Source organism: Orcinus orca, chromosome 11 (genome assembly GCF_937001465.1).
Source record: "Orcinus orca chromosome 11, mOrcOrc1.1, whole genome shotgun sequence".
NCBI lineage: Eukaryota > Metazoa > Chordata > Mammalia > Artiodactyla > Delphinidae > Orcinus > Orcinus orca.
The window spans coordinates 45328442-45355100 of record NC_064569.1 but is presented as its reverse complement, the minus strand read 5'-3'; the positions used below and the strand labels follow the sequence as shown (position 1 = coordinate 45355100).

The following is a 26659-nucleotide window of genomic DNA, read 5'->3' as shown; positions in this document are numbered from 1 at the left end:
AAAAACTAAAAATAGAACTGCCATATGACCCAGCAATCCCGCTACTGGGCATATACCCTGAGAAAACCATAATTCAAAAAGAGTCACGTACCAAAATGTTCATTGCAGCTCTATTTATAATAGCCAGGACATGGAAGCAACCTAAGTGTCCATCAACAGATGAATGGATAAAGAAGATGTGGCACATATATACAATGGAATATTACTCAGCCATAAAAAGAAACGAAATTGAGTTATTTGTAGTGAGGTGGATGGACCTAGAGTCTGTCATACAGAGTGAAGTAAGTCAGAAAGAGAAAAACGGATACTGTATGCTAACACATATATATAGAATCTAAGGGAAAAAAAGGTCATGAAGAACCTAGGGGCAAGATGGGAATAAAGACACAGACCTACTAGAGAATGGACTTGAGGATATGGGGAGGGGGAAGGGTAAGCTGTGACAAAGTGAGAGAGTGGCATGGGCATATATACACTACAAAACGTAAAATAGATAGCTAGTGGGAAGCAGCCGCATAGCACAGGGAGATCAGCTCGGTGCTTTGTGACCACCTAGAGGGGTGGGATAGGGAGGGTGGGAGGGAGGGAGACGCAAGAGGGAAGAGATATGGGAACATATGTATATGTATAACTGACTCACTTTGTTATAAAGCAGAAACTAACACACGATTGTAAAGCAATTATACTCCAATAAAGATGTTAAAAAAAAAAAGAATTAGGGATGAGTAAAGAAGGACCATTCACTTCCATTAAGGATACTTCATAGAAGTTGTATTTACTACTTGTATTAGTTTCCTAGGGCCGCTGTAACAAAATACCACAAACTGGATGGCGTAAACAACAGAAATTTATTTTCTCACAGTTCTGGAGGCTAGAAGTCTCAAGATCAAGATGTCAGCAGATTTGGATTTTCCTGAAGTCTCTCTTCTGGATTTTCAAATGGCCTCCTTTTTACTGTGTCCTCACGTGGTCTTTTCTCTGTGCCTACACACCTCTGGTGTCTCTTTGTGTGTCTCAATTTCCTCTTCTTATAGGGATACCAGCCAGATTAGGCCTTGTTTTAATTTAATCACCTCTTTAAAGGCCCTATCTCCAAATACAGTCAGATTCTGAGGTATTGGGCGGGAGTGGGGGGTCGGGGTTGTGTGGTGTTAGGGCTTCAACATATGAATTTTGAGGGGACATAATCCAACCTACAACAATACTTCTTTCTCCTTACATCCCATGGACTAGAACCTAGTCACACACTCATTTTTAGCTATAATGGAGGTTGGGATATGTGAAGCATTTTTATAGGCAGCCATGTGCCCAACTGAAAATCAGTAGTTGGGCACTTCCCTAGCGGTCCAGTGGTAAAGAATCCACCTTACAATGCAACGGACACAGGTTCGATCCCTGGTCAGGAAACTAAGATCCCACATGCCGCGGGGCAGCTAAGCCCACGTGCCACAACTACTGAGCTCGCGTGTCTCAACTAGAGAGCCTGCATGCCGCAAACTACACAGCCCACGTGCTCTGGAGCCTGCACACCACAACTAGAGAAAACCCACACGTTGCAACTAGACAGAAGCCCACGCACCGCATGCTTCAATGAAGATCCAGCGTGCTGCAACTAAGACCCAATGCAGCCAAAAATAAATAAAATAAATAAATAAATAAATTTTTTTAAATCAGTAGTTGTATTGAGGAAGAGGTGATTGGCTATTGGGGAATAAATAGCAGGCTCTCCTTTGCAGCAGAGGCTTAAGGAGTAATGATTCTTAAAGTTTTTCCAATTCCTTCATGTGAAATTAAATTGTTCTTATCTTATTTCTCTGGCCGAACTCACATTCAATTTTATTTTATTTATTTTTTATATTTATTTAATTTTTGGCTGCATTGGATCTCCACTGCTGCACGTGAGTTTTCTCTAGTTGCTGAGAGCAGAGCCTACTCTTTGTTTTGGTGCGCTGGCTTCTCATTGTGGTGGCTTCTCTTGTTGCGGAGCATGGTTTCTAGGTGCGTGGGCTTCAGTAGTTGTGGTACATGGGCTCAGTAGTTGTGGCTCGCGGGCTCTAGAGCACAGGCTCAGTAGCTGTGGCTCACGGGCTTACTTGCTCTGCGGCATGTGGGATCTTCCTGGACCAGGGCTTGAACCTGTGTCCCCTGCACTGGCAGGCGGATTCTTAACCACTGTGCCACCAGGGAAGCCCCTCACATTCAATTTTAGATTTTGAAAGATTCTTTTAATACTAAATTGTTGGCGTAGATGTCCTTTCCACCTAATAGGTGGTAACATTCATCTCTAAGTTCATCACAGTAGGGCAATACAGACTTAGTTGCATGGTGTTTAAGTTAAGCAATAGAAGGCATCTTGAAATGCCATGAACAGTAGATAAATTGTGATTTTGTTTTTTCTTTCCCAGAATGTCTTGTCTGGGTTTAGTTAGGAGCAGTTTTGCCAGGGCGTGGGAAAGGACAGTGTGAACTTTCAAGGTCTTTTCCATCCCTAAGATTCTGTGATATTTTCTACATAGTGGCATTACTATGATAAAGCTAAATAAAATAGAAGCAGCAGAGGTGCTCCATTGTTTGAGCACTGCTGCTTTTTGTCTGAAAGAGGAGGAAATATGATTTGTTCCGTTTCGCTCAAGGAAGTAAAATGGGCATTTTGGGCCAAGAATGTAAAGAAGCTGTTAGAAACTGAAGTGAAACCCAACCAACACTTCAGTCCATCGATCAAAGCACCTGTAGTTCTCATTTCAGGGCAAGTACAACTATCACAGATATTGAACAAAGAGAGTACATGTCCAGAACATTTTAATCTTGTTTCTCTGTTTACTTTGCCTAAGGAATTGCTCTGGACATCAGCCAACTCCTGTGGCCTCCCTTACACACCAGTGAATCCTTTTGCATTTATAGAGCAGAATGATTTTCTCATGCTTCCCTGATTTTAGAAAATTGGCATAATTGTTATTATTGTTGTTGTTATTTTTATTGGCCTAGTACTAGTGAAACCTATGACATTTGACTTCTGAAATCCTTAAAGGACTTGGTGACTGTCACATAACTATAGCTTTACATGTTCCATAAGTACTTTATACTCTATTCCCCCACATTCTGCTTTCTCTCTCTGAAGAGAAGGGAGTGTTGGACCCATATCTCTCATAACTCAGTAGGGCCTTCTTTCTTGTCCTTCTCCCAAGGGCGGTTGAACCAGTTTTCCTTTTCAGGTATGCAGTTATCATACTCTTTTTGTTTTTCATCGTTTGGGCACTGTAGTGAAAAGAACATGGGATTTTGGAATCAAGAAGACCTGGGTTTGAATTCTGGCTTCTTATACAGACTGTATGGCCCTGAACAATATATTTCATTTATAAATAAAATGGTGATATTTTATACCTTGAGAAGATCAAATAAGATATTTTCTATAAACTATAAAAAATTTTAAGTCATGAGAGGTGACCCAGATTGAGGGGAAAGATGGGAGAGTTTACAAGCCCCCAAATATGTCCCCCACTGACACTCTCTGAAGAGAGGCCTTGCATCTAGGCACTCCTCCCATACCTTACTTCACATCCCAGAACACTCCTGAATGTCTACCTTGGGATACCTAGAACTTTGGCTTTGGGATCAGACACAGGCTGGAATCTTGCCTTTGCCCCTCGTAACTTGGGAAAGTTATTTAATTCCTCTGAGCTTTGGCTTCTTCATCTTAGAAATGCCCTAACAAAGAGTTTTGTTAGGATTAAAGTAAAGTATAGAAACAATAAGCAAAGTCATAGAAAGAATGTAGACTTTGGCATCAGCACTAGAGTTTGGGTCTGATTCTGTCATTTAGTATGACAGTAGTTAAGGAATTTGCCCAAGGTCAGCAGACCTTGGGTAAATGCCTTAACTACTCTTGGCGGTATGAGTGGAAGTGCATAAAGCACCAAGTTCATAATTGCACTCAATAAACATTAATGGTTTTTCCTTTTCTCCTAACTCCAGTGTCAAAGAGTGCATAAATAGGCTAGCCATCATGGGCATCTAGACAGTTTTGTTTTGTTTTTAACCTACCATTTTAACCCTATGAATGTTTTGTCCCCAATGTTTTGACTACTAAGGGCATTATTTTCGCTCTCTGTGTTTAAATAACATACGATAAAATGCACAAATCTTAAGCATTCAGCTAATAAGTTTTGACAATTATATACACCCATGTAACCATTACCTCTAACAAGATGGAATATTTCCATCACTCCTAAAGAATCCCTTATGTCTCTTTCCAGTCAGTGTTTTACCCCCAAACCTTTCTGATTTAAACCACTGTAGGGTAGTTTTGCCTGTTCTTGAATTTCATATAAATGGACTTATATAGTATGTATTTTTGGGGAAGGAGATGCACTTTCTTCTACTTACTATATAGTTTTGAGATCCATCATGTTTTTGTGTATGTCAGTATACACCCAGCAAAGTCCCTTCATGTCTCATGGGTGATGATTGAATCACTTGCTTCTTCTCAAACGAGTCACAAAAAAGAATTACCATGATTGATCCACCTTCTAGGGCTCAGGGATAGGGTCACCTTCCCTGATCATGTGTCCTCAGAGGAAAGCAAACACCAAAAGTTCATTTTTTTAATTGTTGAATAGTATTCTATTATATGAATATACCACAATTTGTTTATACATTCTCCTGAACCCCTAGATTCTAAATATTTTTTCAGTATGAGTATCAACTGGGAGTAATTTATTCTTGATATATGAATGAGAAAAGGACTGGAAAGTTTACAGGGATTTTGCCACAGGGTATGTCAGAATTTTTAGCCTCTAGCTATTTTGTTCTTTCTTAATTCTCTCTACTTGGCCATGGATTAAAAGGGAGAAAATGAAACTGCCCTTCTTTCTCTGAGTGTCCCCTATATAATATATTCTTTTTGGCACAATGCCTAGAAGGTTGTTTATAGAGTTGATGGAAGGATATATAATCTCACTGTGCTCTGGAAGGTACTTACCTCAGCAGTCAAAAAATTTATGGGGAATATGCAGTATTCTTCCTGAAAAAATTGCCAAATCTTGGCTCCCAATCATCCTCCTCTGTATCATCCTATTTCCTCACTCCCTCTCCTTGCCCTCGACTTCTGACAGTCCCCTCTGTGCAGCTTGAGCCACTGAGTGTCCTCAGGAGACACTCTGCCTTAAAATTGTGCTATTTGCCTGGGTGAAATGTACAACGTACACAGATAGGTTGCAGGGAAGCACACACCTAGGCTCTCCTGGGAGCTTAATGTCTTGCTTTGTTCTAGTCAAGTTATATATGAAATAGTTCCTTTCTCCATTGAATAAGCCATTCACAGTGGAAATTACTTCTCTGCCTTTTAACCCTTGTCTACTGGCTTTATTCTTCCTCTTTAAAGCTTTTTCTTTCTTTCTTTCTTTTTCCTGCTAATAAATTATCTTGTCCCTTGGCTGCAACTTTTGCTTTTGTTTCGGCCCAGAAAAAATTGTTTCCAGAAATCCTTATGCCCCAAGAGAAAGGAGAGCCTTCTGTATAGGATTATGGAAATGAGTGTAGTTAAAGGTTATTTTGGAGAACAAAAGAGACCCTCAGCTCAAGAAATACAGTTTTGAGCTTGGTGTATCTTCTGATGGATCTTAACTCTAGAGTTAAAACTCTGACCCCTCATTACTATCTTACTCTCTCTGATCCACCCTTCTCCATGTGTTGGCAGGTTGTTGCAGTCCAGGCATCATCTGCACAAAAGACAAACCTTCAGCAGAAGATAACCATTTTTCTAGTGGCTTTTTTTTCTTTTTTTAATACAGTGAGAAGCCTTTCTTTAAAGCCACCCACCTAGCAAAATCCTCTCATGTCTCACTGGTGATGGTTGAGTCACTTGTCCCTTCCTAACCCAGACACAAAAAGGAAACAGAATTACCACGAATAGTCTAGCTAATTAAGATCCACCTCCTAGGGACTTCCCTGTGGTCCAGTGGTTAAGAATCCGTCTTCCAATGCAGGGAACGCAGGTTCGATCCCTGGTTGGGGAACTAAGATCCCACATGCCACAGGGCAACTAAGCCCGTGTGCCGCAACTACTGAGCCCGTGTGCTCTGGAGCCTGCACGCCACAACTAGAGAGCCTGCATGCCACAACTACTGAGCCCGCATGCTCTGGAGCCCACGTGCCACAACTGGAGAGCCCACATGCTGCAACTACTGAGCCTGTGCACTTTGGAGCTGGCACGCCACAACTGGAGAGCCTGCTCACTGCAACTACTGAGCCCGCGTGCTCTAGAGCCTGAGCGCCACAACTAGAGAGAAGCCTGTGTGCCACAACGAAGAGCCCGCCAGCGCAACAAAAGATTCCACATGCCGCAACGAAGATCCCACGTGTCGCAACTAAGACCCAACACAACCAAATAAAATTAAAAAAAGAAGAAAGATCCACTTCCTAGGGCTTAGGGATGGGATTACCTTCCCTGATCATGTGTCCTCAGAGGAAGGCAAACACCAAAAGGAAATCTGGGCTAGATTGAGTGTGGGAGAAAGGGGAGATTTGGATAGGTAGCCAGTATAGTGTCTACCGTACCCTTTCTCTGCTGCTTCCTTTTTCCTCAGAGTACAAGTTACTTTGGGGACTTCCCTGGTGGTGCAGTGGTTAAGAATCTGCCAGTGCGGGGGACACGGGTTCGATCCCTAGTCTGGGAAGCTCCTACATGCTGCAGAGCAACTAAGCCCATGTGCCACAACTACTGAGCCTGCACTCTAGAGGCCACGAGCCACAACTACTGAGCCCGTGTGCCACAACTACTGAAGCCCGCGCATCTAGAGCCCGTGCTCCGCAACAAGAGAAGCCACCACAATGAGACGACCGTGCACCACAACAAAGAGTAGCCCCCACTCACCACAACTAGATAAAGCCCGTGCAGAGCAACGAAGACCCAACGCAGCCAAAAAATTAATTAATTAATTAATTTTTAAAAAAGGAATTGCTTTGTTTTACACACCTCTATAAGAGGCCAGTAGTCTCAGTGGAAATGACTGTCAAAATTGTTTAAAGTGTTTGCATTAATAACTGTTTTATGGACGTCTTAAACAATCTAAAGTTCAAGTTTTCCTGTTTCCCAGTGAACAAAGGAAACCATGTGGCTCCCTACAACTTAAGTTGGAATGCGTGACCATATTCCACAGGTGGCTATTATGAAAGACCGTTTTTTGGTTTAGTTGGGTTTTTTCATTAGTGCTTTGACTGAGTAACAGTGCTTGGACACCGTGAAGTTAGTCCAGGTGTCCAGATGGTTGAGCCTTTTCTGCCTTATATGTAAAGAGGAGCTGCAAAGTTATCATTCTGATTGACAAATATACCTATTTGGTAATTGAGGCCCATCCTGGAAAAAGAAACAACCAGCTGCTTTATATTTGTCCCTATCACCACCTTTTTTTTTTCCAGTTTTATTGAAATATAATTGATATATAGCTCTGTATAAGTTTAAGGTGTACTGCTTAATGACTTAACATACATGTACTATGAAATGATTACCACAATAAGTTTAGTTAGTATCCGTTTCCTCATAGGTTTCCTTCTGGGGTGATGAAAATGTACTGGGACTACATAGAGGTGATGGTTACACAACACTGAATGTACTAAATGCACTGAATTGTTCACTTTAAAATGGTTAACTTTATGTTGTATGAATTTTAAAAATTCAATTAAATTTCAGGCCAAAAAAAATTTTATTTTCTTATGAGAACTTTTAGGATGTACTCTCTTATTAACTTTTAAATATACCATACAGTTAACTATAGTCATCAGGTTGTACATTACCTCTCCAGTACTTATTTATCTTATAACCAGAAGTTTGTACCTTTTGACCACCTTTATCCAGTTCCCTCATTCCCCACCTCTCACCTTTTCTTTCTGACAGAGTAATCTTTTTAAAGTTATTTAAGCCTGAAAAAGAGAAATATTGAAGATCTGTCATGTGGTAAAAGAAGTAAACTTAATCTTGTTTGACTCTAAGGCAGATTTAGGATCAAGATTGAAACAATTCATAGCTTTTTATAGGGAGAAACTATATAACAGTTAAGACTGTTTATGAAATAGTGAGTTGATCCTGTCCCAGGAGTTTTCTAGGAGAAAGAAAGTTCCTCTCAGGAACTTACACAAAGGGACTCTTCTTTGGGGAGGATGGGGAAGATTGCATGAGGCTGTATCTAAGAACCCTTCCAATTCTGATCTTTATTGATGTTTCCCAGCTAAGAGATAATAGAGAAGGCATGTGCTGAGTTTTACTGTATTTCAAACTGAAGAGAATGGAGCCTTGATTTACCCATGGGGGAAAAAAACATATATGTGTATATGCAGTTCCCACATACAGCCAATGATCTGTAGCTCTGTAGGGACTTCCCTGGTGGCGCAGTGGTTAAGAACCCGCCTGCCAGTGCAGGGGACACAGGTTCAACCCCTGGTCCGGGAAGATCCCACATGCTGCAGAGCAGCTAAGCCCATGCGCCACAACTGCGAGCCTGCACTCTAGGGCCCGCAAGCCACAACTACTGAGCCCGCACGCCACAACTGAGCCCATGTGCAGCAACTACTGAAACCCGCGCACTCTAGGACCCGCGTACCACAACTGCTGAGCCTGCATGCTGCAACCACTGTAGCCCACACGCCTAGAGCCCGTGCTCCATAACAAGAGAAGCCACTGCAATGAGAAGCCCGTGCACCGCAACGAAGAGTAGCCCCTGCTCACCACAACTAGAGAAAGCCCACGTGCAGCAACGAAGACCCGACGCAGCCAAAAATAAATTAAAAAATAATAAAAATAAAAAACGTAAGCTCTGTAGGTTGTATCTTTTTTTATAGAAGCCTCCAGGTCCTGAATCAATTAATTAAAAAATAAAATATCAGCCATTTTCTATTGTAGTCAGTTTCTTCCAGTATTTCTCATCTTTATTTTATTATTTATTTGTTTGTTTGTTTACTTATTTATTTTTGGCTCGTTGGGTCTTCATTGCTGTGTGCGGGCTTTCTCTAGTTGCAGTGAGCAGGGCTACTCTTCGTTGTGGTGCACGGGCTCTAGGTGCACGGGCTTCAGTAGTTGTGGCATGCAGGCTCAGTAGTTGTGGCACACGGGCTCTAGAGCACAGGCTCAGTAGTTGTGGCACACGGGCATAGTTGCTCCATGGCATGTGGGATCTTCCTGGACCCCACGGTTCGAACCCGTGTCCCCTGCATTGGCAGGCGGATTATTAACCACTGCGCCACCAGGGAAGTCACATACAGCTGAATTTAAAGATAAGAAATAGGGACCTCCCTGGTGGCGCAGTGGTTAAGAATCCGCCTGCCAATGCAGGGGACACGGGTTCGAACCGTGGGGTCCAGGAAGATCCCACATGCCATGGAGCAACTATGCCCGTGTGCCACAACTACTGAGCCTGTGCTCTAGAGCCCGTGTGCCACAACTACTGAGCCTGCATGCCACAACTACTGAAGCCCGCATGCCCTAGGGCCCACCTCCTGCAACTACTGAGACCATGTGCTGCAACCACTGAAGCCCGCATGCTCTAGGGCCCTCATGCCACAACTACTGAGCCTGCATGCTGCAGCTGCTGAAGCCTGTGCGTCTAGAGCCCGTGCTCCACAACAAGAGAAGCCACTGCAATGAGAAGCCCGTGCACTGCAATGAAGAGTAATCCCCACTTGCTGCAACTAGAGAAACCCTGTGCGCAGCAATGGAGACCCAACACAGCCAATCAATCAATCAATCAATAAAAAGAATTTAAATTCAGCTGTATGACTATGATTGTATGAATGACTCTAGCCTTTTAAACTTAAGTCTCCAGGCAGCTTCTCAGTAGCCACCAAAAGGTGAACAAAGCAATAATCTTTGCAGACTAACTTATGCCAGGATGAGATTACGCATGCTTCTTAAGAGCCGTCTGGGTCTTATCCTTGAAACTGATTGAAAGGAGGAAAAAATGTCTGGCATGACAATTTTCTTGAAGCATTGCTGTTTGTTTAGCTTGGTTTCTAGAGTCACATGGAATAGACAGGACATATGGGAAGGTTTCCAGTCTTATCTTTTTAAAGAAAGGAAAGAAATATTTAGGATTCAAGTACAGTCAGTAATCCATGAAAGAGAAACCTCTAATATAAACCATTGTTGGAGCTAAGCATTTTTGACTTCAACAGTTGTTGAGGACATGAATCTCTGTATAGAGCATCAATTTCTGTTACTGAGTGGGTGCTTGGATTACTGTATTGACCTCACTACAGGATTTCCCAGGTAGAGATAGCAAGTGATAAAGAGTTACCACCCCTGCACTACAAATCTCTGCATCTTTGGGAGGCAGTAAAGTGACTGAACCCAAATAGTGAATAGCAAAGCAAAGATTCTCTCTTCCTCCAGGGAGAGACCCAGTCTTTCCGAAGGACAGATGACTACAAAACTCTCTTCTTGCCTTTTCAGCTTGCTTAAGATAAAGGAAAGAATTTAAGATTCTATAAGCATTGTCTGATTTTGCTGCTTTTTGATAGAGGAGATACTTGAAGTTGGTAACAGTGTTGTGGTTTGTGGCAGCTGTGGAAGTTCTCCTTGGGAAAGGAGAGTGATCCTCTCTGGTACTGAATAGAGCTTTATATCTTCTTTCTGGAGAGAGTCTAGTGAGATAACTCTGTGGAGTGCTCAAGCTGAAGATGTGAGCAGTTTTCTGTGGGGAACAAGGGAGGGCAAATAAAGTGCCAAGGGGACTTAAACTACATTGCTTTAGAACTGAATCCTGGTGAATCTCAAGATAATTATGCTGAGTAAAAGAATCCATATACTGTATGATGTAAAATTCTAGAAAATGGAGACTAATCTGTAGCGACAGTGGTTGGCTGGGGGTGGTGGCAAAGGGGAGGAAGGGCTTTTAAAGGAGCAGGAGGAAACTTTTGGAGGTCATGAATGTGCTCACGATCTTGATTGTGATGATGTTTCACAGGTGTATGTGTGTTTCATAATTCATCAAATTGTATATATATATATATTTTTTTGGCCGCGCCACGTGGCTTACAGGATCTTAGTTCCCTGACCAGGAATTGAACCTGGGCCCTTGGCAATGAAAGCGCCAAGGGAGTCCTAACCACTGGACTGCTGGAGAATTCCTAGTGCATTTTAAATATATGCAGTTTCTGTCAATTTTACCTCAGTAAAGCTTTTTTTTTTTCTTTAAAGAAATGAAATTAATCTAGGGGTAACATTTATCAAAGGACCCTATACTGGGTTACAGGAAGGCTATTTCAGGCTTCTGTATGAAATACAAGTCTTACAGGTGTGTTAAGTTTAGATACACAGCTCCTGTTTAATGCATTTCATGTTTCTTTAGGAGTCCATAGAGGCTGCTGTATTCTATTGAAGAAGATGTCTAACAGTAACACTACTCAAGAGACTCTGGAAATAATGAAAGAATCGGAAAAAAAACTGGTGGAAGAATCTGTAAACAAAAACAAGTTTATATCTAAGACTCCAAGCAAGGAAGAAATTGAGAAAGAGAGTGAAGATACCAGTTTGCGTCAGGAGACACAGGTAAGGATTAGAAGTGCATCATATGCGCACTCTTTATAGCAAAATAGAAACGTCATTAGAGGTGGCTTTGGAAATCTATAGGAAGCCAGTCACTTACACAAACATTTGATTCTCCCTAAAAACCCAACTTGAGCTCTCAAGAAATATCTCCTTCCCTTTTTGTCAGAGTCCACAATGAAGTCTAAAGAAAACAGAATGAAATCCCTAATCTGTTAGGACCTGAATAACACTGGTTCTTGCTACATTTTGATATTTTTTAACTATCAAAAAACAAACTATATACAAACACATATTTGACAAGTCATAATATGGCTTATACAATAAACCATATTTTTAATTAAAAATTTTTTTTTTATTTTTGGCTGCGTTGGGTCTTCATTGCTGCGCATGGGCATCCTCTAGTTGCAGAGAGCAGAGGCTACTCTTCGTTGCGGTGTGCGGACTTCTCATTGCGGTGGCTTCTCTTGCGGAGCATGGGCTCTAGGCGCGCAGGCTTCAGTAGTAGTGGCACATGGGCTTAGTTGCTCCCACGGCCTGTGGGATCTTCCTGGACCAGGGCTCGAACCCTTGTTCGCTGCATTGGCAGGCAGATTCTTAACCGTTGCGCCACCTGGGAAGTCCCTACAATAAACTCTTAAAACTAGAGCTGCCTGGCTTTACACACAGTTTTAAATTCATATCCTGGTTGTGTTAAAGCAGTCAGCATTTTCTGGGCAGAAATAGTCTCTGAACTTGCCACTTGGTAAATGTGAGTGAGAGGAATTTTATTCTTTGGTTGCCTATTGTTTTCCATCCGAATTCATACTACAGTGCAGATATGATGGCAGTAGATGGCCAGCCGAGCTTTTTCCAGGGCTCCTCTTTGGTACCCAGCCAGACTCTGGGCCTCCTCTAGCTTACCTGTTCCAGTTCTCTTCCCTGTGGTCACTACTAGTTTCCTCTGTTACCCAAGCCCAAATTATATAAATCCTTTCCTTCTTGCCCAGGGGTGAGACTGGTCTTTATTATATGCTTAGGAGATAGACTGTTAATTGTAGTAAGTTAGTTTAAAGAGCAGTAGCAATGACATTTTGGAGGGTCTAGAAACTTGAAGCAGGATTTCTCTTGACAACCCAATTCACCTAGGCCTTGTCTTACGTAAAGATTAAGACAGCAACAACATAAAGGGATGAATTAAAATCAGATAACTCTCTGAAGTATTTTATTCTCTAGCTGCCTGCTTTTCTACTATATTTCCACTTACAATTTGCCAGATCTCTGTCATGGCTGCTTTTCTTTCCATTATCTTTTGCATGTGAATTGTCATTCCCAGCCCATCCTTCCAGAGTTTATGGAGACAGTCTGCCACTGTTCCAGCTATACTTCTAGCTTCCACTGATCCCAATAATGAATTTTAAATCCTCAGGACAAATAAGTGTTGAATGTTTAATTATGTGCTGTCATGTTACATGGAAGATAATAATTAAATGAACTTTTTGGTCCAAGTTACTCTATTCTCAGGAGACAATTTTAAGTGGTGTTCTGAACTCCTGTTGTGTGTTCTTCTTGAAGATAGGTAGAAAAGAAAGGGTGACTATAGGTTTTATATGCCTTATGGATACTCACTTGGTTTAAGAATGTCTTCACCTGGATATACAGATAGATTGTGTGGGAGGCTGGGTGGGGAACCTGCCTCCCCTCAGACTCCTTTTGTTGCTGCTGGAGCAGGTGGAGTTGCTGCTGCCATCTACTGGAACTCCTGCTCCTTTTACAAAGTCTTGGCCACCCTACAGAAGCCCTCTCCCCTCTACTAGTGTTCCCCTTCAACAGCACTAAAAATTCTGCTCTTTCTCTTACCTTCCCCCCAACTCACACCTGGTAAGTCTCCACAAGAATCTTACTGACTCTGTCAAGAGAGTGCCTTTTACGAATTGGAGCTGGAAAGTTTGAGGAAAGGGGACTTTTATTACTCGTACTGTGTGAGACATATTCTTGGAATCAGCAATTGGAACTCAGAACATCTTTGGCATGGAAACAGTGCTATAAAGGGCAGGTTCTGAGATTCAGTTTAGAATGGGCAAGTCCTGACTTAACACATACTGAACTTAGGTGGGTCCTTTAAATAACCTAGCCGGGCTTTCTGCCTTTATACTTGTAATCCCCTCTGATTCAGCTACCATACTGCTTTAGAAAGATGGCTGTGAAATAAAGATCTGATTGTGTTAATTCTCTCCAGAGTTTCTGTGTGTCTCCTTGCCCTAGGCTAAGTCCCAGATTTGTCAGCATGGCATATTGTGACCTAGCCCTTGCCTGCCATCCATCCACCTCTGGAATCCTATGCTCCAGCATTAACTGATTCGCTGGCCCCTGAAAAGTTTGGAGAAAGCATGCTTTTACACATGTTTTCTCTGCCTAGAATGCCCTCCGTGGTATTCTTTCCCTGGCCTCCTCCAGGTCAGTTTAGGCTCATCATTTGTACCTCCAGGGCCCAACACAGTTCCTTGCAGGCACTCAATATTTGTGAACATGTGAATTTGTGAATTCCTAGGTTTGAGTTAGACACTTGTGCTCCTTTAGCACTCCATGAGTACCTCTGTAATGCACTTAATGTCCTGTATTGTAATTGTCTATTTGTCTGTCTTCTCCAACAGGATTATGAGTTCCTTTTTGACAAGGTTTGTGTCTTTTATCTCTGTATCCTCCAGTAGTTAGCATGGTGCCTGATACATATTAGGCTTTCAGTATGTGTTTGACTATTTAATGAAAATTATGCATTCTGAGAAATAAGCAGATTTATACATTGTAGGGTTATAAATTTGTATAACTTCTTTGAAGGGCAATTTAGCAATACTTTATAAAATTTTTAAATATAAAATTTTTAAATGGACTATACCATATTTGTAGATATACTCAATGATATGGTCATTGAAGCATTATTTATACTAACAAAGGTCAGAAACATCCTAAATGGTGCAGTTTAAGGGACTGGTAAAATAAGTTATGGTATGGCCACACGATGGAATACCATGTAGCCATTAAGAAAAACAGTGTCTCTTCTATGGAGGTATCCTTGAAAAAAGTTTAAAAGTAAGGTTTAGGGCAGTGTGTACAATATCCGTCTATTTGGTTTAAAAAAAAGTGTGTGTACACATGTACAATAATCTTATAGATGCATAAAAGATCTCTTGTAAAAGATTACAAGAAATTCAGTACTAGTTGATCCTTTAGGAGAGATCCAGGTAGCTGGGGGACAGATGTGAAAGGAGACTTACTATTCTGCATACCTTCATTATAACTCTTGAATGTTTGTGTCGTATGTATGTTATAACTTATTTGAAAAAAATAGTGACAAATACTGCTTCATATTCCTGGACTATGATTCTTCCTTTATTATAACAGATCTTGCCACTGACCAGATTCACCATCATTTCTCACTTTTTCCATCCACATTTCCGGTTCTCCATTTTGCATTGTAGCAGTGTTGTTTGGTAACTAGTGAAGAGGACAAAGGAAAGAAATCCTCACCTACCCAGGACCATGCTGGTACTCTGCCTCCATCTGTTTCCCCTCCTCCACCCACCAGCCTCAGTTTTTTCCACACCTCAGTGGCAGTGAGTTCCATTCCAAACATCTTAGAAGCCCTAAGTGTCACCCAGCCTCTTCCCGAAAGTCCTCATTTTGACTTCTCAGCTATTCGAAACCTTACCAATTAATTAGTCATTCTTTCCCTCATCCCACCTCAGGCCCTCATTCTTCATCTTCCTCAGCTTCTATCCTGCTCTTTACTCGCTCTCCTTACTTACCTCCCTTTGCTCTGGAGGTCTTATCCACATCTTCCATGCTCCCTTCTTTTTATCCTGTCCCATCTTATATCCATGACCCAGACAGGCTATAAGAGCCTGCACCAGGAGCTTAGCTGGGAGAATTCTCATATTCAGGGAGGTAGGCAGTTGGCAATAAGAGCCTTCATTCCATTTCTGCAGCCACAGGGACAGGTCTTTTGAGTATCTCAAGTTAGAACTCTCAATGTGTTGTCCTATAAAGGTGTTATTTTAAGTGATGGTTAGGAGCCATATTTCACACCCACTATGGGCTAAATAGGCTCCTGTTAGCAAGCTTGGGAAAAAAACACTCTGTTGTGCTATGGTAGTGACATTTCCAGAAGCATCCTAATCAGGAGAGGATTCCCTGGTTTATCCAAAAGTAATTTTTATCAATCTGTGAAATAGGCCAACCAGTCAATGTCTTTCTATTCTTTATCTTCATGGTGAATGGTGGTTTGTCTGTAGGTGGCCTGTGGTCCCTTCCATGTCACAGCTGCTAGAGTTGTAGCATAGGGGACAACCACAACAACTGGGTCTCATCATAGTTTGGCTATTATAATGGTTTTAAAGTTAGTGCTTTTTCTCTGTAAACTTGTATTGCTTTTAACTTAAGTGTTTATTTCCCCCACCTTTAATATTTTCTAATCCCCTTTTAACAGAGGCGGACATCCAACCACGGTCATGCCAGGAAAAGAGCCAAGGTGAGAGCCCTTCCTCTATAGCTTCTTTTCTAGTGTTATTAGTAGAACATTGCACAAATGGACTTATCACTAATAACTAGTTTATTTGGATTATATATAGGCAAAGTTTGCCTGTCCCTTGTACCCTGATTGTGAACATGCATACACACACGCACAAACATGCACGCACATATACATATGTCCTATTGGAATGTCTGGCTTTATTTTTCTCCATTATCTTTAGTTCAGTCACAGTCTATTTCTGATACCTGAAAGGATACCCAGCCAGAGCCTCCCACAAACAAAGCCTGAGCACACTGGTACTGGTTCTGCTGTAATGCCAGTTTCTCTGCTCATCTCTGGCTCTCTTATTTTGCCTCCCAGCAGTTTTGGGGTTTTTCGCCATGTGAATTTTCTTTAAGATAAATCCTCTACCATTAGTAAAATGATTCAACATTTTTGGACATCCTAAAAATACAGGCTTTGTTTTGTTTCGTTTTGTTTTGTTTTGATTCACTTTTTAGGTTGGGGCAAAGAGGAAGATTTTGTTTTTAATCATTGTATGATAAAATTAGTACATCACAGATTATTTTAAGCAGTGTTATCAGGTAGGACTATAGGTGTTAGTGTGTGATAGCTTTTTAATTTTAATTAGGGAACAGTAAAATATTAAACTTTTCTTACATTGGGAAGAATTGTACATCGAAGTAATAATTAAGGGTGTCCACCCCTTTCCCCTTGAAAAATAATGGCAGAATTTGGGAGTGTCCCAGCCAGTATGTGGCTTGGGTTTGAAGAAGACTATGATGTATGATAAATTGGCTCTGTGGCTTGCCTTACATGGCCTAATCCACAGTGATGGGCTTGACAGTAAAGTTTAAAACAGAGGGTGTTCAGGATTTCCATGACGGTCCAGTGGTTAAGACTCCACTCAACGCAGGGGGTGCAGGTTCAATTCCTGGTCAGAGAACTAGGATCCCGCATGCTGCGGGGCACGGCCAAAAAGAAAAAAAACAGAGGGTGTTCTCTGCTACTTCACTTCCCCCCAAACCTTAGAAATAAGTAAGACAGTTATTATCGTTATTATTTCCATTTTACAGAGGAGGAAGCTTGAGCTTATAGAGTTGGAGTGAGTTTGACAGAGGACATTTATTAGAAAGCGGCAAAACTAGGCTTGAAGTCAGTTCTTCAGACTTGCAAATTCTTTTCACTATACTGTGCTACCTGGACCACACATACCATGTTTTGTGCTTTTGTATTTACTGTAAACTTTGATTTTATTGTAAGAACTCTCAATAAATGTTTATAGGTAGATTTCTAATGAGTCACTATAATTTTTGACTTTGGAGATACCTAGGAGAGCAGTGATTTATAAAGTGGAATTCAGATCTTTTGGGGATTCTCCAGCCAGCATAAGTAAACCAAGTGGATTAGTTGTCACATTGAATCCCAAATGTTAGAAAGTTTTCTTTCTTTCTACTTTTTTCTTAGACACTTCTTTCCATACCCTTGCCACCTCAGGTTTAGAGTCACTTAGCATTTATCGTCTACTTTATACTAGGCACTATTTATGATACATATGTTTACATGCCTTATATAATCTAATTCTCACACCAACCCCTTAAGCATTTTTATCCCGCTTTTATTGAGGACCAAAAAGAGACCCAGAGAGGTCAAGTAATTTGCTCAATATCTCATACCTCAAACCAGGAGTTGAAGCTAGGACTTCTGGTTCTTAAATCCAGTCTTTCTACTAAGCTCTGCTGCTGTGTATTCTCAGTAAACTTCTGAGTGTGATATTGGAGCACTGAGCTAGAGAGAGAGGAGAGCTAAGCAAAGTGGTTTTCCTATCATCTGTCCAAAGTAGTTGTTTTGTTTTTATATATCTACTGTTGTGAGCAAGAGAATTATCTTTCAAGTGAATCAGGAATGAATGAGTAGGACCTGTTTGAAGGGAAAAAAAAAAAAAAAACCCTATTTATGGAAGAAGCAACTAACAGAGCAAAAGAGAATGCCCTTTATTCAGCCAAAAGCTTTCCCAGTGTCCACCAAGGGAATATGTATGTGTATTTATTTTTTTCAGTCTAATTCCAAGCTGAAGTTGGTGCGCAGCCTTGCAGTGTGTGAGGAGTCTTCTGCCCCGTTTGCTGACGGGCCACTAGAAACCCAGGTAGGTCCTTTATAAGAGTAAGTGTAGCTTTGAGTTTGGCAGTTGTTTGCTAAACTGGTGTAGCATCCACGGCATCAACATTAGGCTTGGAAATCAGGGTAGAGGAGCTTCAAAACAGGCTGCTGCAGTAAAATAAGGGCATGGGTGAGAGCATGAAGTATAGGTCTTCACACCTGGGCCACCCAGGATGATGCAGACCCACACCTTTCCCTCTGGTGGTTAGAACCATTTCCATTCCAATTCTTATGGCAGGAACAGCAAGCATAACTTGAGCTTTCCATACAGTAGGCTGTGATTGTTGACAGAAAAAGCTTAGCCTCTACCCTTTTGGTAGAACAAAAGCTAAAACAATTTAATTAACAAAATATTCTCTTTCGTAAGAGAATGCTGCCACCCTAAGATTTGCCTTCTTTGAGATTTCAAAGGGCTGCAGGAGAGTTGTTTTCCCCTTTGATTATATTTCTCTTTCCCCTTGTCCAAGGATATAATTCAGTTGCACATCAGCTGCCCCTCTGACAAGGAGGAAGAAAAGTCCACAAAGGATGTCTCTGAAAAGGAAGACAAGGACAAAAACAAAGAAAAGGTCCCAAGGAAGATGCTGTCTAGAGGTGAAGACTTTCCCCCTTTCTCATCTCTCCTGGGGCCTGGCTCTGCAGTGCCTTTTCCTTCCATCTTCCCACTGACCTTATCGGCCCAACAGTTCCTAGTGTCCTGCTGACTTCATCGTTGTTTGGGGAGGTGCCTAACTAAGTTACTTTCTTTGCTGCTTTATCCAGCCCTGCCTTAAGGGCTGACAGAGAGCTATTCCATTAACACTGGGCTACCCATAGGGGAGGACATTGTAGTCAATTCTGATTTTATTTTTGCTCTGGAATAAATAGTGATGGATCATCACTGGTAGCAGATTCTCTAGATAATATTTATATTTTGGTTTGGGGATGCTTGGAGTGATTTTTTTTTAATAATGTAAATTTGCATGTAATTATTAAGCCCTCTTTGGATTTAAATTCTTGGGCTGGTAGCCAAAAGACATGGTCCATAAAAATGATAATTAAGGGAATTCCCTGGCGGTCCAGTGGTTAGGGCTCAACGCTTTCACTTCTGGGGACCCAGGTTTGATCCCTGGTCGGGGAACTAGGATCCCACAAGCCGTGCGGTACGGCCCCCCCTCAAATTTTTTTTTGTTTTCTTTTTTGCGGTACACGGGCCTCTCAGTGTTGTGGCCTCTCCTGTTGCGGAGCACAGGCTCCGGACGTGCAGGCCCAGCGGCCATGGCTCACGAGCACAGCCGCTCCGCGGCATGTGGGATCTTCCCGGACCGGGGCACAAACTCCGTGTCCCCTGCATTGGCAGGCGGACTCTCAACCACTGCGCCACCAGGGAAGCCCCCCCTAAAAAATTTTAATGATAATTAAGAGGAAAAAGGCAATCTTAGGATTAAAATTTTATAAATAAATATAAATAATCATATAAATAATCAACATTTGATTGTTGATTCTTTATATGATTCTTTATATGATGCTGAGATTCTGGAAAATTCAGCCCTGTTTGTCCGTACCTAGAATTTATTTTCCTTAACTAGAATAAAACCTTTGTTTGTGTCTGGACATTCCATAAATACTTATTGTTGGCAAGGTGGCTTTTCAATGTAATACGAATGTAACACTGTGACCCAGATTCCACCTTATATCACTGTCATGGGGAATTTTGAGGGGCTGGCAAATCAAGGTCATTCTGATTTTTAAGCTAAAAATCCTGAAGTCTGATTCTCCTTTCCTGTTCTCATGTCTCCTGATCAGGTTGTGGGCTTCTGCTTGGGGTTAGAGATCATGCAAGACAGTTTCATTTATTTTTAATTTATTTCACTGTGGTGTTCTAGACTCCAGTCAAGAATATACGGACTCCACTGGAATAGACCTACATGAATTTCTTGTAAATACACTGAAAAAGAACCCAAGGTAATAACATGATTTGATGGAAGGGGGAAAGGGGCCAGGACCAGCAGAATACCCAAGAGGCCAAATAGCTTCTCAGAATTTTTCCATTATTAGAATCCAGGATGCCTAGCCCCTGACACACCATTTCTCTCCAGAGTAGTTTTATATTCTGTTGGAGATTCAGAATACCCTCATATTGAGGTTCCTGCTTCCAGAAGAGTTGAGAAAAATTATTTGGAAGAAGAATGCAGACAAAGAAATATGAAGGCTTGAGAATACAATTAAAAAGCACAGAAGAAAAAATAATTGATTTGTACCAAAGCTAAATCATACTTGTTTAAAAATTCTATAAATAACCAGATGGAGTATAGAACAATGATTAGATTTATAAGTATAAAGTATGTGTTTATAGGAATATGACTGGCAACAGAATTAGGTTTCTGACAAGGAAAATAAAGTACATTATTAGGAGGCTTGATTGTTTTTCTTTTTTAAAGTAACATAAGACAGGGCAGTGAGGCTCAGCAGCCTTTGCATTTTTGATCCACTCTCAGGGTTTGGATCTATCCGTCCCTTCAGCTTGTATAGTGAGCAGGCTGTGTTTTCAATCCTTGCTTTCAATGTCTATGGGAGGGCTGCCTTTTGTTTTGTTTTGTTTTAATCTTTTTTAAACAGGGACAGAATGATGCTGCTAAAATTAGAACAGGAGATTCTGGACTTTATTAATGACAACAAGTAAGTTACTTGAATGAAATACACATTAGAGGTGGGAGGGGTACTGGAAAAAAATTCAGGTAAAATTTTAGGATATCCCTCTTTCATCGTTCCCTTAAAAGTCTGAATTTGGAAGTAATAACTCACTGGGAACCAAAAGGAGTTGGGGAGAAGTAATCAGAATGGATCAAAAAGTGTATGTGTGGAAACTAAATGAAGTTTTTAAGTTATTGCTTAGACTTGAGTTGAAAAAAATTTAGCAGCTAGCCCTTATCCCATATTTCACTATTCTTAAGTTTTTCCCTTTTTTCTTTGTAGAATATCATCTAGGTGGGTGAGACCTAGGGCTTATTGCATAAGGAGTAGTCTTAATGAGGATAGTGGGTCAGAGGGATCTACAAAATACTGTAGATAAAGTTGAGAGAACCTTTTTGGTTACCATCTTTGGTTACCATCATCTTCCTTATAATAATGTCTCTTTCTCCTAAGAAATTCCCCACTTTCAACACTTGTAAGAAAAATTACAATTGGCTGTTATTGCTGTTACTTGTCCTTATTTCACTTTTTCCCCCTGGGTTTCCCTGCAGCAACCAGTTCAAGAAGTTCCCTCAGATGACCTCATATCACCGGATGCTATTACATCGGGTAGCTGCCTATTTTGGGATGGACCACAATGTTGACCAAACTGGAAAAGCTGTCATCATCAACAAAACCAGTAACACAAGAATGTAAGGGAGGAAACCACAGATTGGGAAGACTTTCCTGGGATAGCCTCTGGGATGGAAGAGGAAGGCGTAGGATCAAGATTTCTCTTTCTGGAGAGGGGACAGTGGAGGGAGGGTGGGTTATATTATCAATTTCTACTCTTCGTGAGGCCTTCGAAATAGATGCTAGAGGCACTAGTGTTTTGTGAAGACTGGCTCTGGCCTCTCTTCACCTTTAGTGATAGGACAGGTAAAATTTTGGAAGAAGATAAGTTATAGATGTATAAAGAACAGTCCCAGAGGATTTCTTTAAAACTTTCATGTGACTTTTTGGATCCCTGACTTCAGAAATCCCCTGGGTGGGGGTTGTAGAATTTAAGAGAACTATACTAGGAGGTCTGCTTCCTGACAAGAGTCTTTCTTCCCTTCCTTCCACATTTCTCTCCCAATCCCAGCCCTGAACAGAGATTCTCAGAACATATAAAGGATGAGAAGAATACAGAATTTCAGCAGAGATTCATTCTCAAGAGAGATGATGCCAGTATGGACCGAGATGATAACCAGGTGAAGAATGGAAAGGGTTGGGTCTATACAGAGAGATTTCAGTAAGAGAAACTGGGAGGGGAGAAGAATTTTTGTGGGATGGAGAAAACTCGTAATATCTCAGTGTGGAAAAAAGTGTTGAGCTATACTGAGTTGGCTTTGGCTTAATGTTGAGGACTAACTGCACTTGTTGAGCTAAATGCCACCCTCTTAGCCCCAGAGAGACATGGTGCTGAGGTTTGCTGGGTTTTCTCATTTGGCCTGGAACTCCCTGGTTCTGCCACTGACTTCTAACTCCACTTCATTTTGGGACAAAGCAAGGTCCCTCCCTGCTTCAGCCTTGATTCAGCTGATGGCTCCCTTCTTTTTTTCTTTAATAGTTCTGGATTTCTTTGGGAACCACCCAAAGCTACTTTATCCCAGTTCCACTCTTCCTATCTCAGGGCTAGCCTTGAACTTGCAAAATTGTTATCTAATTTACCCACTTGTAAAGGTGTTTCTGATCCCTTTCTGCAAACTCCTTATTCTTTTCCCAACTTCTTCCACCAAGGTGAGTGAGTTAATTTGGCTTTTGATGCTGGGAACCTCAGGCAGGTTTTTGATCCACTCCTGTGGGAATAAGAAGTGAAAAGTCTGCCCCATCCCTTCATTTATGGGCCTGGCTTTTGCCCTGGTTTCTAGCCCATCCTTCAGATAGTGATGTTTGGGGGTTAGTTTTCCTAGCTTCATGGGGTTAAGATCCAGCCTGCTTCTGCTTAGCCTCCAAAGGAGGTTAGGTAGAGAACCAGGATTAAGGTTTAAAGAATATGGTTGGGTAAAGCCAATATTTAGTCTTGCTAATTAATAATAACTATAATAATATCTTACCTCTAGAGTCAAAATTAGTTTTCTCTGGATATTGTATGGTCTTGAGACCAGGACTTTTCCTGCTTGCTACCTGAGTATTTGAGGGAGTCCTTTTGAGAAAAGTGCCATTATCTATCGTGGACAAACATGCTGGGTCAGATTGGAAACAATGAAACATACAAAAAGACAAATAAAATTTAAAAAACAAGAAAGAGCCTTTCCATCCTGATGCCCTTCTCTCCATTTTCCCAAAACCCTTTTTCTGTGGATCAGGAATTATTCAGGCCTAGAGGCATATTGGGGTGGAATGGAAACTCATCCTATTGTGAACTTTTCATCTCTCAGCTTCAGGCTTGATCCATAATAGGATAGGCTCTATGCACTGTCTGTCGGTAATATTAATAATAAACACAGTAACTGCTATTTTATTGAGTGTTTTCCCTGAACTAGCCTCTGTTCTAAACACATTATATGCATTATCTCTTTTAATCCTCCACACAACCCAATCCAGATGGGGGTTATTAGCCCCACTTTAAATATAAGAAAACTGAGCTAGGAGATGTTAAGTTACTTGCCTTAAGTGACATTACTCAGAGGTAGCAGAGCTTAGATTCTGCCTGACCTCAAAGCCCAACGCTCTTCCTATTCTGCCATTGGTTTACCAGTGCTAGGGGCTAAGGACAGTAAAGCACCTCGAGGTCCTATGTCTTCTTGGAATGGGATTTGTAAAAGGACGTTTAGCAGAATTTAGGTTATTTAGGCTAGTGAGAACTACATCTAGTCAAAAGTTGATACTCCTGAAGTTATGCTTTCCTCTGGAGAGTGGTGAAGTCCAGGAAGATCAGCCTAGAGGAGCAGTCTCCTTGGTTGCTTCATCTGAAACTTTGAAAGCCTCTGGATGGAAGGTCAGAATCTTTTATAACCTGATGACATGCATTTAATGACTTATCTCCCTCAGAGCACCTTGCCTTAAAGAGCAGTATGGAAAAGGACACTATAACATCCTACCCAGGACAGTGCTCACAACTCACAGGCTAAGAGGAAAAGACAGTGGTGGAGAGTTGGGTCGTAGGCTAGCCAGAGGTGGTGGTCTGGCCAGCCATCCCCTCTAGTCACCTCACTGCATTTTTCAGAGAGTGTAAGGTTCTCTGTCCTCCATTTACTTCTTATCCCTTTCTGTCGTTCTACCTCTCCCCTTTCTCTACCGTATCTCATTTGTCTGGTCCTTTCTCTGTCCATCCTTCTTTCTGTTCTATTCTCCTTTTCTTTCTCTTTTCTTCTTTGTGTTGCTCTGTTCTCTTTCTTCTCTATTTCTGTAAACTCTCTCTCTTTCCCTCCCTCCAGTAGCTATAGTTAAGATGAGGAAAAATGCTTAAGCTCTGAGTTTAGCTTCGCCCTTGGGATTTCACTTCCAAGGCCCTCTTTGCTGAGCTGTGTGTGACTTGGTTCTACAGGCCATGGCGTTAGTGACTAAAAAAGGGATAATGTCAGGTGCTAGTTCTGTAAAAACTCTTCTAAATTTAGCTCTGCTAAATACCTGTTTCTTCTCCCTCTCTAGCTTCCTCCTATCCCTTGCTTTCCCTCCAAAGCAATGTTTTATTCCCTGGGCTATTCTCTTCATCCTTACTGATTGGAGAGTACCTGATTACACAAGGAAGCAACCCAATCCTTATAAAAAGTTATTGTTCTTGATACTCTGGTTGGTTGGGGGGGTGGGGAGATGGAGAGGCCCCAACCATCCAGAAAACCTGATCTCCCAAACTGCATGGTCAGATGTACCCAGTGAAACCTGTCCAACACTGGAAATTTTATTTCTTTTTTTTTTTTCCATTTTTTTGATGGCAACTATAAACTCTCCCGGTTTCTCTTCCTTGCTGGTGTGCAGTGAGCTTGCAGTACGAGGAGAACTTAACTAGCTTAATTCTGCTCATCGATCTAGATCAGAGTTCCATTGCAGGATGGAAGGAGGAGCAAGTCAATAGAAGAGAGAGAGGAGGAATATCAAAGGGTCCGAGAGAGAATATTTGCCCGAGAGGTAAGTGTAGCTTCTGAGAGTTGTCAGCCCCTAGCTTTTAGCTCTTAATCTTTGGAACTGTGAATGGAATGAAACCTCCATAAATGCTTTGTTGTTTTTTTCTGCTTTTGTTTTTAACCAACATCAGCCAGTCCCATATTTGATCTCTAAAATTAAATGTGGCTTATTAGGAAGCTGCAGATTTTTATTCTTACTATTTTTAATGCATGTGGCATATAAAGAGAACAAATGGAGTGGCTGAATTTGGTAGATATGATTAGACTGACAATAGAAATGGTTTTGGCAGGGCTTATGGAAGGGCCCTGAATCTTGCCCGTCAAACCCTCCTGCTTACCCTCGTTCACTTCCGCTGTCCATTTTAGGCATCTTTGCTTCTAAGTGGAAGACTTAGTGTCCACACAGCCTATACATTCATCTTGTTTGGCCAGGCTCATTTTTAGGCTATGTTGGTGATTATCAGAGCACAGATGTGGCATCCATTCTCTGAGCTCCACATTCCACATGCACAGAGGGTACCACTCACTATTCCCTACAGTCTCGACCTGAATAGGAAGTCTCTTCCTTCCTATATTTCTTACCTTGTTTCTTAGAGTAGGACTGCTCCGTGGGCCAAAAGGCAACATGGATTATTATAGGCAACTTTATTCTTAAGAATTGTGGGCCATATCAGATATACTTGGTACCCCTGTATCTGGTGGCCTTTGCCTACCAGACTGAACAGAAGTATAGGAGAAACTCAGGAAGGTCAAGAGAGAAACAAATCTCCGGAAAATGTATGATCCAGATAGCAGCACTATCTTAGAGTCAAAGTAGCAAACAGAGGAAGAAGAGCCAGCCTCCCTTTGTCATCAAAAGATGGCCAGTTCTAATCAATATACTTAGATAGACACTACTCGCCTCCCATTTTCCCACTCTCCCCTCCCTCATCAAGACAAAAATATATATATCTTCTCATCATCACCTAGTTCAGAAAAATATTGTCTCTAACTTCTAGAAAACTGAACTCCTCTGTGAACTTGTTCCATTGTCTCAGGAGACCCAAGTGTTCCAAGGAGCCTCACTGTGGACAGATACACAACAAACCTTCTGGCCCAAAGTCCAAGGAGAAGGAATCTTCTTATCTTATGTTTTGTAGTCTTCCATTCTGAGTCAGAAAAATCCATCCTCCAAATTATCCAGCTATAGCCCAAAGACGGTTTTCTAACTTTATCTGCAAATCAGTTGAGTGGAATGAGAGGAGAGAGGTCATTTGTACATGACTACGGCTGGTGATGACCCTAAACTGTGGACAGGGCAGGATGGTGGATGTTAATAGCAAACACTTATATAGTGCTTTTTATCTTTCAGACCCTGTTCTTAGCACTTTGTGCACATTAATTTATTTAATCCTCACACTAGGCCTGTGAGATAGGTTACATTATTTTCCTCATTTTATAAATGAGGGACTGAGGCATGGAGAGGTTAAGTAACCTAAGATCACACCACTAGTTAGTGAAAGAGCTGGTATTTGAATTCAGGCAGTCTGGCTCCAGAGTCCACGCTCTTAACCCCTAAAGTAAACCACCTCTTAATAGCTTGCTCTGCTCTGGGCTCTTTAGATTAAGAAGTTCCAGTGACATCATAGCATAGCTATCTGTGATATGCTCCTCTGCTTCACTGACACATGGAAAATGACTTTCCCACCATGCCAG

The 26659-nt window shown here is 41.4% G+C and overlaps 1 protein-coding gene across 18 annotated transcripts in view; it reads left to right on the top strand.

Moving 5' to 3' along the window:
* R3HDM2 (R3H domain containing 2) overlaps nucleotides 1-26659 on the top strand; it is a 68562-nt gene that overhangs the window by 12353 nt on the left and 29550 nt on the right. For 4 of the 18 annotated variants that reach the window (XM_033440419.2, XM_033440430.2, XM_049693825.1 and 1 more), the window contains 10 exons: nucleotides 11337-11536; nucleotides 14167-14190; nucleotides 15999-16040; nucleotides 18103-18189; nucleotides 18671-18797; nucleotides 20069-20147; nucleotides 20802-20861; nucleotides 21428-21568; nucleotides 22000-22108; nucleotides 24873-24968. In XM_033440419.2, the coding sequence (XP_033296310.1) occupies nucleotides 11372-11536; nucleotides 14167-14190; nucleotides 15999-16040; nucleotides 18103-18189; nucleotides 18671-18797; nucleotides 20069-20147; nucleotides 20802-20861; nucleotides 21428-21568; nucleotides 22000-22108; nucleotides 24873-24968 (930 nt within the window). In that variant the 5' untranslated portion in view covers nucleotides 11337-11371. Of the gene's footprint in view, nucleotides 1-11336; nucleotides 11537-14166; nucleotides 14191-14973; nucleotides 15059-15998; nucleotides 16041-18102; nucleotides 18190-18670; nucleotides 18798-20068; nucleotides 20148-20801; nucleotides 20862-21427; nucleotides 21569-21999; nucleotides 22109-24872; nucleotides 24969-26659 lie in introns of those variants that run through there. The other 14 variants (XM_033440432.2, XM_033440424.2, XM_033440428.2 and 11 more) reach the window with 6 other exon arrangements.